This window comes from Telmatherina bonti (genome assembly GCF_933228915.1).
Source record: "Telmatherina bonti genome assembly, chromosome: 5".
Lineage (NCBI taxonomy): Eukaryota > Metazoa > Chordata > Actinopteri > Atheriniformes > Telmatherinidae > Telmatherina > Telmatherina bonti.
Genome location: NC_136623.1, coordinates 9,052,179 through 9,064,908, shown reverse-complemented (window position 1 = coordinate 9,064,908; position 12,730 = coordinate 9,052,179). Strand labels below are relative to the sequence as shown.

General features: G+C 41.3%; 1 protein-coding gene across 1 annotated transcript in view; it reads left to right on the top strand.

Annotated features, from left to right (window-relative positions):
• Positions 1–845: 845 nt before the first annotated feature.
• The window catches only part of rftn1b (raftlin, lipid raft linker 1b), a gene marked incomplete at its 5' end in the record, with an annotated part of 156,991 nt that continues 145,106 nt past the window's right edge, over positions 846–12,730 (top strand). The window contains one exon of the mRNA XM_079241438.1: positions 846–993. Coding sequence (XP_079097564.1) covers positions 846–993 — 148 coding nt within the window. The remainder of the gene's footprint in view (positions 994–12,730) is intronic.

The window sequence follows — 12,730 nt, the reverse complement described above, 5'->3', positions numbered from 1 at the left end:
AAAAAAATCCTAAAAAAACTAAAACATTTTTCCCATGAATCATTTGTTTTTATAGATTTAGTCAACTTAAGAAAGTTTCTTCAACATTTATGCAGTGGTGTCAGAAGTATTTCCATTCATTACTCAAGTAGAAGTATAGATACTCAGATCTCTGAAGAAGTAAAAGTACCAACTTAATTTTTTTTACTAAAGTAAAAGTGTAAAAGTACTGATTCAAAAAATTACTGAAAGTATAAAAGTAAAAAAGTGTAAAATCAAATACCATTAGAAAGGAAATCTTAAACTGTGGCACCAGAGCCTACAGTGCACTCCCCAAAATAACAGTTTTCTAAAAGTTATGACAATAATGTTATATCAGAATGTTAATACTGAAAAAGTTGGGAAGTATTACACATTTTCAGCCACGTGTTTTTATTTTTAAACTGTAAGGAGTAGAAATAACAGATAATTATGCAAAAATGTAAGGAGTAGAAGTAGAAAGTTGTCTGAAAAATAATTACTCCAATAAAGTATAGATACCCCAAATTTTTACTTAAGTAAGGTAAAAGTATTTGTACTTGACACCTCTGCATTCAAGGAATTGTTTTACATGTGTTCATTAATGTTTGGTTTGCAAAACTGAAGCCAACATTTGTGACGAAATACTATTTGAAATCGTATTTGCTCTGATTGACACCTTCAGGTTTATGTTACCCACCACGAACAACCTTGTCAGTAAAGCCACCAGGCCGAGGTGCAACATTTAAAAGCAGGATGAAAAAAACTAAACATGTCTGTTTCATGCTGGCGTTTCTGTTCTGTCTCTTCTGCAGGGTTTGTAACCGAGTGACTGAAACTCTGGAGCCATGGGCTGCGGGCTTCGTAAGATGAAACCAGCATCAGAGGAGAACAGTCCAGGGAAGATTTACTCCACCCTAAAGAGACCACAGGTGGAGACCAAAGTGGGCGTGTCCTACACATACCGTTATCTGGACTTCCTGATTGGAAAAGACGGTAAGATGGACTTAAACCAGTCCAGATTCAGCAAGAGCCAGCCTGTTTGCTCGAACATACAACCTAAAATACCGTCTCTGAATGTCATCATCGTCATCACAAAGGTCATTCCTGATGACGTGACCTCGATATTTCTCTTTGTACATGCATCCCGTCCCCAACACGTGTCTCGTTACCACGCCTCTGCAGGGCTGAATGACATTCTGAAGAGGAATTTGATTTCGGTGTGTTGGAGAGGGGATGCATTTAAAAGTTGCAGGATAGTAGATCTAACATCACCGCTGCTTTATTTCCTGTTTTTTTTTTTTTATTTAAGCTGATTCAGCTCTGGATAGCTATCTTTGCCAAGGATGTGTCTGAGGTTGTGTTTATCTGTCTGTCTGTCCGTTTGTTAGCAGCTTTACACAAAAACTACTGGACAGATTTTCATGATGTGTTTCTGAGAACAGGTCTTCGTCTAACTTAAGGGACATTCACATCAGCCTTTTTGATTAGAATCCGAGTCGGTTTGCTCAGAAAGTCCACTTCGTTTGGGGAAATGTGAACGCCGAAATGTGAACGCCAAACAAATTCTGATTTGGACCAAAGAAGCAGACTCGGTCCGCCTACAAACCCACGTCTCAGCCTGTTATAAGCGGTCCAAATACAGGATGCGGACTACCAAAATAAAGACACTTCCTGCATTTGACGAAGCATTGTATTGTGGGTAAATCCATAGCGATGGCGTTAAGGGTCCTCTGCTTCGTCTGGTGTTCATACTGCGTCCATTGTTGCAGTGTATTTCTGCAGTATACTTGCATAAGACACAATAAAAACCCCAAACAGTGACAGTTTTGTCTCTATGTTTAACTTGCAGGGGGGCTGCATGGTGGCGCAGTGGTTAGCACTGTGGCCTCACAGCAAGAAGGTCACTGGTTCAATCCTTGGCTGGTTTGGTCAGTGGCCTTTCTGTGTGGAGTTTGCATGTTCTCCCCGTGTATGTGTGGGTTCTCTCCGGGTTCTCCGGCTTCCTCCCACCATCCAAAGACATGCATGATAGGTTAATTGGTCACTCTAAATTGCCCCTAGGAGTGAGTGTGGTTGTTTGTCTCTCTGTGTGTGGCCCTGCGATGGACTGGCGAGCTGTCCAGGGTGTACCCTGCCTGTCGCCCAAAGCCGGCTGGGATAGGCTCCAGCTTCCCCGCGACCCTGAATTGGAATAAGCGGTTCGGAAAATGAATGAATGAATGAATGTTTAACTTGCAGGTGGAGGAAACAGTTTTCTTCTTCATGCGGGTCTCTTTTGCTGAATATCAGTGCAGACTTTCTAAGCAAAAGGACTAGTTTTCCTTTTTACGTGGGTCTTGTTCTGTTTTTTTGGTAAATAGAAGTGCAGCGCCACCTTTGGTAGGAATGGGGATATATTATTCTAATGGTTTGGGTTGTTTGACTTGTCAAGGCAGATGGCTGCCCTCCCTGAGCCGGGTTCTGCCGGAGGTTTTTTTCCTGTTAAAGGGGAGTTTTTTCCTTCCCACTGTCGCCGCGTGCAGCTCAGGATGGGGGATTGGATCAAAGTCATGACTCGATGCAATCAGTTGGTTTCTATTATAGGATATGTATGAATTGGCTTGAAATGATGTGTATGTAAAGTGACCTGTGACAACATTATTGTGAAGTAGTGCTATACAAATAAAGCTGAATTGAATTGAATTGACAAAAGTGCAGTGTGAACGTGATCTCGGTTCGTATGGATACGCCCCCCTACAACTGAGCCGAGTCCCCAATCAGACCGAGTCTAGCGGACTATCCTGGTGTTAATGCACCCTTAGACTGCATAAAATGTTGGTAGTCATCCGGATCAGCATTTGGATCCAGGAATGCTGAGAAGGATTCTTCCTCATTGGACCATTTTCAGTATATCTGCATACAACTCCACAATAAATCCAAGAGAAGTTCCCAACAGGTTTTCCAAGAAATCAAAGATAGATGTGGATTAAGGCAACATTCTGGATATAACCAAGCACCACAACAACAACAGCAATACAACAAGCACCACAGTACAGCCAAGAAACGCTGTGGATTCATTCTCAATGGATCTGGAATCTGAAGGTGGATCCACATAAAACGAATGCAGGACCAGAACATTATCTGGAAGTTACAACATGGTGGAAATGAGCTGCTTGCAGGAGGTTCTGCGCTCTCAGAAGGCTTATCACTGCCATGGATCTGTGAGCCTCACAGCTTCATTTAGCACATATGTCATGATCATTTTGTTTTGCCGACACATAAAAGCCCTTCCCATATGCAGGGCTGTGCTTATATGAGCAGCTAGAAGCTTTTTGCTGCTTCATGTCACTGCATGTGAGGCCTCGCAGGTTTAACACGCTGATCTGCAGCACGACGTGCGACTGTGCTGCGTGCAGTGTTTCACCACCAGCATCGTTAGTTCATCTCTGGATATGCCATTATACTTAATCCCCAGGAGAGAAGCATTACAGACTCCGACGCAGAGATCCATCACTGGTGGTGTACATGCTTTCATTTTCATGACTTATTGTTAATTACAGCTTGTTGTCTGTTTAGCAGCAGTCATTTTCATTTATTTTCAGACAGTTCACGCTTTGTGCTAATGACATGGAACTTTCCAGACTGATCCATGTCAAACATCCTGCTGGCAGCCATAAATTATGCATAGCAGAGTCCATCCTACTTAGCAGGGGATGCAAACACAGTAGAAAGGTTCTGCAGAGGAGAAAAAAAAACCTGCTCTTTGAAGGTCACAGGTTTGATCCTCAGAAAACTTTGTGTTCAGTTTGGTTTCAGCTGCTGAGATGATCAGACTGGGTTTTCTGAGCCGACTGGTGAGCTGGAAACCAGTGCTGATGTGCAGATGCTGCAGACAGGCAAAGAGCTGCTGAGGCTCCCTTTGCTGTGCATGAAAACATGGAAACGAATCAGTTTGCTTTTTACAGACAGCCGCCGTGCACTGATGCCCTCCTCCTCTTCCTTCAGTCCCTCTGACGTGTTTATGAGGTGGAAGGTGGGTGTAGCTTCCTGAGCTGCAGATGTCCTGCATGACTCGGGGACTTGCTTGTGTTTTTCTTATTGTCTTAGGAGGAGCGTTCATGGTTTTCATCAATGTTTAGAGATGCAGCCTGAGCATAAAAGGGTCTTAAATTTCAATAAGTTCAGCTGGACAGAGAGTGATTGTGTTAAACATGAACCTTAGTTCACTTCAGGCCAAATGTTGTTGTTTCCCTTCCGGCGCGTCCCTCTGAAGGAGTCGCCACAGCGAATCATCACGCAGCTGAATTTGTTTTACCTTCATGATGAAACCCTCTGCATTTCACTTCAGGCTCAATAAAGTGGGAATATTTTCCATTTAAACATCTTTAAAGAAGTGAAATGATTTGTTTCTGGCTGCAGCACATAGCTGTTTTTTTATTTACCTTCTGAGTTTGTAAAGATCTAAAGAGAAAAGAGAAATTACTGTAAGAGATGTTGTAGATTTAAGACATTTGATTGAAACAGATTGTTTTTATTGCACCTTTGAAATGAAACCCAGACAAGACAAATCTTTGTTCAGACCTAAATATTGCACGTTCCACAGCTGAATCTGCTAATGTTTTGTGTAAAATCAAATGCACATTTATGTAGTGATGTAAAGAGATAAAACATTCTGATGAGTGAATCTCTTTGGGAGTAAAGAAGCGGGTTTTGCACGTTTGTGCAACACTTCCAGTGACTCTGGGGATGATGTTACACAGGACTCCTCTCCTGTTTGGGGCTTTTTCTGAAGCTGACTTTGCAGAAAATATTCCATGTGCGATGGCTTAGACATTGTTTATTTGTACATTTGTACATGTATTTGATGAATAATTGTTCATATGTGAAAGCTTTTAGTGAGCTGCATCTCCAGCAGATTTTGGCATTTGTGTGAGTGAATTGTGTCGCATTTGTGAATCCCATCCGGTCAGTTTGTGCGGAAAGAACATTCTTTGACTTCCACCACACATTTATGTAATTTTGTCAAACTGCAGATTCACTGAGAGATATTAGTAATGTGAGGGCTGGTTTCCTGCCAACCAGCAGGTGGCGATACTCAGAGACAGATACGGAGATGGGTTTTGTGACGGCATTGTAAGGAGGATGGAGGAGGAAAAATATATACCAGAGTTTTCCCCAAAATGGGTGTCCAAGGATCATTTCAGAGGATCGTCAGATTATTGAAATTAAAAAGAAAAAACGTATTAAATAAAATTAGGATTTCCATAAAAAATGAACATGTTAATGCGAGAAGATTCATCTGCTGCATTAACTAATGCTGTTTGATTTTCAACGCTTCGTTCAGCCATGACAAACCTTCGTTGGAAGAGGATGAAACCGTTGCACAAAGCAGAGCTCTCTGTGGTTACAGAGGGGGAGTCGTGAAGCAAAACGCTCCAGGTCACATGATCCCACGAGAGACGGATCCGCTCCTGCAACGTTACAACGTCCACGTTTTAATTCCGCTTTAATACCGGATAAAATCCACTTTAAGCAGATGAAAAACGACCACGTTAACACTTACTTCTGAATGAAAATGAGAATTAAACTTCCTTCCAGAGTAAGTCGGTGGTTTATTCCCGTTTTAAATCCAAACTGATTAATTTTTCCATCATGTAAATGTTCATTCTGCTCTGAATGAATTCCAGTCGTTGTGCGCATCCCGCTGACGCACAGTCGTCTGCTTCCCGTCCCCGGTATCTTCCTTCTCCTCCTCAGCTGCTGAACAAAGCAAAGTAAGCTCGTGTCGAGCTGCTGCTTTAAAATTAGAATCTAAATCAAAGCGAAAAAAGTTCTTCTTAAGAAAACTGAGAAAATCTAAATCTCGTCTGCAGCCACATCTCTCACCTGTCAGACACACAGCGGGACTTCCAGTTCACCCCTGTGACATTTTCCAGCATGTCCACAGAATTACAACAACTATGACAAACACACACACACACACACACACCACATCTCCAAAACCCAATGATGTGTTTAAATCACAGCTGAAATGTCAGATTTTGTAGATTTTGTTTTTTCGTATCCTACGACTTTTCTTCTTGTATTTTTCTTTTTACATTGTTTTATTTCTACCGTTCACACAGCGACTGTCTGAACATTGTTTAATGACAACCAAGCCTACCCGTCTTCTTCTTTATAAAAACAAACACATGGAGCTTCTCTGATCTGGATTCATAAAGAAGGATCTGTTAACGACGGTAAAGGTGGGGGTTCATTTAAAACTCTGTCTGGGATTAGAACAAGATTACGGTTAAACTCTAATGGGGGGTGTGGGGTTGGCGGCTGCATGCATCAATCCAGGAAGTAGTCTGAGTCCTATATATAGCCATCAGTCAGTTATTTCTGCCTCTGACAGTTAAGTCTGGAAGGGTGGTGGGGGGTGGTGGTTGTGGGGGTGTTGCAGAGGAGGAGGCCGGATGCTCCGGGAAGCAGGGAGATGTAGTGGGCAGCGTGTTCACCCTGACAGTTGATTAGTCTCCATTAGTTTGTCAGGCAGACTGGGCTGGATGGATGAAGGAGTCGGAGAATGTCTGGGGGCCACGGAGGCTTTTCTGTCCTCCGTCCCATGGGATTTGACAGGAGGGCGGGGCACGTGGGGGGGAGGTGGGAGGTGGGACCTTTCTTTTGTCGAACTCTGTCTGTGTGTATGTGTCTGGCTCATGGCCATATTTTTATTATTATCTCGGAGAATTCTCAATAATAGAGGGGGTTGGTACTTACTGTAATCACTTTCCTCTTGCCTTGTCTCTCCATCACTGTCAGGAGCCTCTGGTTCATGTTAAAATATGTGTGTCTATGGGGATACCTGCCTCCATCCTACAGGAGCATATTAAGTTTGAGGACTCCATTTGTGTGGCCCCAGTATGTGAAATATTTCACTGCATCAGCAGATTTTCAGGTTGAAGGGTTAGTGTGTTTCTCAGGGCTGTAATTACCTTGTAGCGTGTATGCAAGTGCAGGTAATGATTCATGTGTCTGGCCTTTTTCTGCAGGAAACCTGTAAAATATTTAAAGAGAGTCTGAGATTATTAATAAGAAAACAGTCTGTGTTACAGTAGAGCTGCAGGGCATGACCTCATATACACACATTAGCTTCAACAAAATGATCTCTCTCTTTTTTTTTTTTTAACTCAACATCATTGTAAGGGCTTTCCAAAGAAAGATTCTGCCTAAAAATTGTTTTACCTGTTGAATGTAAGTCCTATAGAAGCCCACTTCCATCACTTGGAAATGAAAAATATTGATATGGTATCTCTTAATTATAAGATTCAGTCATTATTATGAGATGAAAAGTCAGAATTATTCAGCCGATCACATTTTTTCATAAAGCACTTCACAACAACCATAGTACATACATCTATAGTATAGTACATCTATAATTAATCCGCATCAGTTTCTTTCCCAAGTAAACGCAGCTGTAAGGCTTATTTATGCTAGACGACGGAGATGACAGGCAGATGGGTTTGTCCGCCTCCTGCGTCGGTTACACTCACAATCTTGTCATTTTTCAAGGGGTTTACCTATCCGTCACTTGATGTTTAAAAAGGAGCAGTACCACCAAAAATCCCGTGGGGCAGTGTTGAGTTGTTTTGCTGACATGCAACGAGTAAAAAGCAATAAACCAGAGAAGAAGAAGCGGAACAGAAAGAAGATGATGCAGAAACTGTCAAATAAAAAGCACCAGAAGAAGAAGACAAAAGAAGTTGAGCAGAACCAAAAAAAGAGAGAAAAACTTCATGGTTTTATTCTTTTACTTCTTCTGATGATTTTGTTCGTTTTGTTTGATGTTTACTAGTAATTAGTGTCAAAATGCTGCATGAGTTGCAGACATAATGATGACAATTTTGTTGAATTTTTTAAAATAGATTAATTATATATTGTAAACGAGTCTCCAACGCATTTGGTACTTTATATTTGGAGAGAAGGGTGGGTACCACAAGCCTTGGCTTCTGCCTACACCTGGTCAAATGAAAATTGTTACACTTATGTTATTCTATGTTGTTTTAATTTTGTTTGTGTTGTGTATTTGGCCAAATGACAATAAACAAAACAATAAAGAGACACTGCAGAGAGGCCTGGTTTACTTCAACACCTGTAATGTAAAAAGTGTTGCAATAGTCCAAGCGTGAACTGATAAACGCACAGATTGTTTTTTTACAAAGTCTTTCCCAGGGGGATGGTTCAGACTTGGTCAGTAGATGAAGCTGAAAGAAACTCGCCACAAATGCAGAGTCTATTTGGTCATCGAGTTTAGAATTACGGTCCAGAGTCGCTCCATGATTCCTGACTGCATGGTCATGGTGGGAGGTCAGAGGTGTTTGATCTGTAGGCACCAAACGGGATGAACTCAGTCTTTGACTCATTCAGACAGAGGAAGCTTTGTGTTAAATGTCGTGCAGACACGTCTGAATGAACTGAGTCTGGAGAGTTCTGGCGACTGGCAAATAGATACGTAGGTCGTCTGCATACAGATGGACTGCGACATTATGACGGGACATCACACAACCAAAGAGCAGCTTGGAGGAGGGAAATAGAGGAGGGCCCATTATTGGATAGATGGTCATTTCTATTAGATAAAACTTCACAATTATGCCATAAAATTGTCATTATTACAAGAAGAAAAGTCATAATTATGACATTGTTTTAATTATAAGATAAAAACTCACTGACATTTAGAAAAATGATCATTTTATCACATAATAAACCTACATCTCTTAACTGTGAGTTTGAATCTCATAAGTACAAATGTGAGTCTCATGATTAGGAGATTTAAATGAATAATTATGTCAGTATTTATCATTTACAAGCAGAGGAATGGGCTGACAAACCTTCCTGCACCATAAAACCTTTGCACGCTTGTAAGTTTATGATTATAATCTTTATAAATATTTGAATCTTCGCTTCCTAGCTCGTAGTTTCCTCTGACATTCCAGCTCTATCTCTTGAAAAACAAAAACAAAAATGTTTTATGTTCAAAAGGACATAAATGGTGCATTTTGTTCAAGCGCAGCTGCCAAACCTGATGCATCTCAGTGGGAAGTTACATGTCTCCTCCACCATGTTCGTGTCTCCTGTTGAGGAGGGGGAGGAGAAGGAGGAGGAAGAGGAGGATCTGGTCAGCAGGACAGCCAGAAAAGAAGCTGCGTAGCATCAGACCATGTCTGACAACAGCAGGCTAAACGGGAGACAAACTGAGTGTCTTGAATGACAGCCTTTAACTTCTATACCAAACTTCTTCTCTCCTGGATGTCACTGTATGTCTGGATGTGTCAAAAAAAAAAAAGCAAACATTTTAAAATCTGGAGCCTATTTTCTGCTCGAGGTTCCAATCAACAACCTGTCAGGTAGCTAAACGTTTAGCGTCACCGACAGATGAAGCAGAGCCTGCAGGGAGCTTCGAACTGATGCAATATGAGCATTCAAACACTTTCCCGCTTCGTGTATCTGTGCCAGTCTGCAGATAAGAAATTCACATTCATAGCAGGTTGCAGATTTTCTGACAATATGTCAAATAATTGTGACTTCAGAATAATATTAGTAGTTTAAGCCAGGTTCTCTGACTGAGAAGGAAATAGTTTTGCTTAAAAGCCTTTAAGTGAGAAAAGTTATATCTTGTAGAAGACATACACGGACGTGTATCTTTTAACATGAAATAAATGGCTATAAGTTGTCTAGTGGTTTTGTGTTAGGAGGAAATATAAATATAACTTATTAGTGTTTGAATCCCAGACAAAACATTTGCCATATTTCTGATTTTCATTGTACATGTCATTTTTGTGAAATTTACCTCCTCATTCAGCTTCATTTGTCCACAGGATGCATGAGGACAACATAATGCTAAAAAAAAGTGATCACCCAGCCGATGGACGTTGGATAGCTTATAGGATAAGCTTCATGGGAAACGTAAAGACATCACTGTCAGGACAAATGACTGAAATGATTTTGCATCATCATTGGCCAGGAAATTTTTTAGTTATACCCACTAAAATGAACTTAAATCCACACATTGGGTGTTAATTGAGAGCCCCTGCAAGAAATTATACTTTCATTAAATCTTTTTACTAAATGATAAATACAAATGAGCCCAATTACAGGTCCTGATTTTTTACCTCCACACTAAAAATATCAACACTGAGCAGAAAAGATCATTTATGTTTGATGGATAATTGCTTTCTTGGAACAATGTTTGATACTGATAATGTTTCATACCGTTTATTAAATCCTGTTTATTTTCTTTTAAATGGAGTCATGGTTGTTTGAAAAATACAAATGTGGGATGAGCAGCAGTCAGGAACGGGGATTGTGCCCATGTAAAAACTTGCAAAATCTTCTCTACCAATGCCGAACAATATGAAAAAATTAAAGATCCATTACTGAACAGATTTTATTTGCATCACTGTCATGTCTTGCATTCTGTCTCTTTTCTGAGCTCCCTCCCGCTTAAAAAAGTCAGTCTATTGTCTTATCTCTTGTTTTGTCCCCTTCTCTCTTTCATTTCTCTTCCTTCGAGGATGTCCTCATGGGTTTGTTTGTTGAATCATCCAGGCTGCACGTTGATAACCAGTTGCTGTCATGTGACAAGATGCCGTAAAGCGAAATGCTGCTGTAAAGTGATGCGCCCAGGCTGTAGAAAAAACGAAGTGGAGTTCCTCAGCCTCGAGGTGCTGCAGGGCAGTGATAGCTTCCAGAATAAGTATAATGAATGTTGCTGTACCATCAAAAGGACTCAGCTGCACAGAGTTTTAAGATTAGAAAATTATGTTGTGCTACTGTAACAATCAGGGGCGTCAGTGGCATCCATAGGCAGAAAAGGAGCAAATTCGAGCCTCAAACATCACAACATCTTCCCTCCCAGAGTGGGATTTATCAGACTACCTGCAGAATTTGAAGTGTTGATGATGAAAGCAGTCCTGACTTTTATCCCACTGAACATTTGGATCAGCTTGAACATGCTGTTGGTGGCAAAGTGGCCAACACGACGACACTGGATGAATTGCAACAAATACTGGTTGAAGGATGCGATGGAAGTGCAGGACCAAACATGAGGAGGAGGTTCCAGACTGTCATGGCTGTCTGGTTCATCGACATGCTACTGAAGCCCAGTTTCTTACATTTTAGTTTTGTCTTGTTATGTCTAACTTCCCTAATCCAATCTAATCAATATTAAATAAGAGTTAATAGAAGAATAAGTTGTTTGGCATCAACATGAATAATGAAGCAATGTTTTAATGGTCTCAACCAAGCGGCAACCTCTGGCGGTTTAAAGTGAAGCCTATGCAATAGGGCATACAACTGCAGTTCCCCCCTCATCTACTAGGGGCTCCAAAACAGAGCAAATCCCCATAGACTCCCATGTTAAAAAGACCAACTTCACAGCAGAAATAAACATGTTTACAGCCTGGTTCAAATGTACATTTTAGGTTTAATAGGTCAGGTTTACCTTCAAGACAACTGTGGGGGGAGGGAATTTTTTTCTAACCCATTTAAAAGTAATTTAATCCAGAAATTCAGTATCTTTAGGGGCGTGTCCTTTTGATTGACAGGTACACGATCTCCTGCTTCAAGTAAGAAGAATGTAGAACAACCGCGGTTTTTAGCCGGTTAACAATGTGACTTAGCTTTAGCCCGCTTACCTCCATTAGCTGGTTAGCTCCTTTTAGCTCCAAGTTAGCTTGATTAGCTCTTAGCTACAGCCAGCTCAGAGTTCGCTCCATGTCAATCATCCGCCATGATGCTCACAGCCCCCCTCTCAGCTCCACCTCTTTGCCCATATTTGTATTTTCCGGGCGCGACGACATGCATTCCTCTGCCAAGATGGCGATGGTAGGAACCGCCCACCGAGCTTCAATTCAGCTCTTCAGAAACCTATGGGTGACGTCACAGAGGCTCCGTCCCTCTCTTTGTATATAGTCAATAATCTCAACCCACACATTTCACTCTACAACTCATCCCACAAGTCAGGCTTTCCAGCAGCGAAAGATTAATCCACCAAACACTGATTTCCTTTCATTTTGTCCCGTATTTACTTTAAACTTTCACCTAGTTGTTGTTTTTCTGTGTGTGCATCAGCTTCCCTTTTAACTCTGATGTTTTTATTGTCTCCTAACGCAAGAGTTAAGCTGTAACATAGTTCATTCTGTTCTATCAAAACGAGTTATGATGATAATAATGAATTACTTTACAATAGCTCACAGCACAGCACTCTTACATAAGCGCTGTGGAAGTCAGCTTATCGCCGCTTTTGTTTTGTAACAACATTTTGCTTAATAAGAGAAAAATGAAAGCAGATTTCTGCCTCAGCACATTTAACAGGAGGCAAATTAAAGGCCGACTGTTTCCTCTTCACTTCTCTGTTCTTCGGAGACGCAGTATGCCCTGGCGATGCTGACTTCATTTCATTCCTGCACCGTGAATAATGTTTGCAATAATTTCCCACCACAGCCTTAGATCATGGCTCGGCTGCGCCTGCCGCCGCCACAGCATCCCCACAGGTTAGCCAGCAGCCTGCAAATGTACTAAAATAACACCTTTCAGCACAGAAACACTGATGAAAGGAGATGGAAATTGGTGGAAAGCTGTAAGTAGCCAGCTACCTTCTAAATATCAGCGTGAGCTCGGCAATGAGCTGCTATTGCTGCCTCGTGTTTCTTCATCACACTTGGAGCGTGCATTCAGTTTCATGGTCATTCCTCTCGCATTCATTCACCTC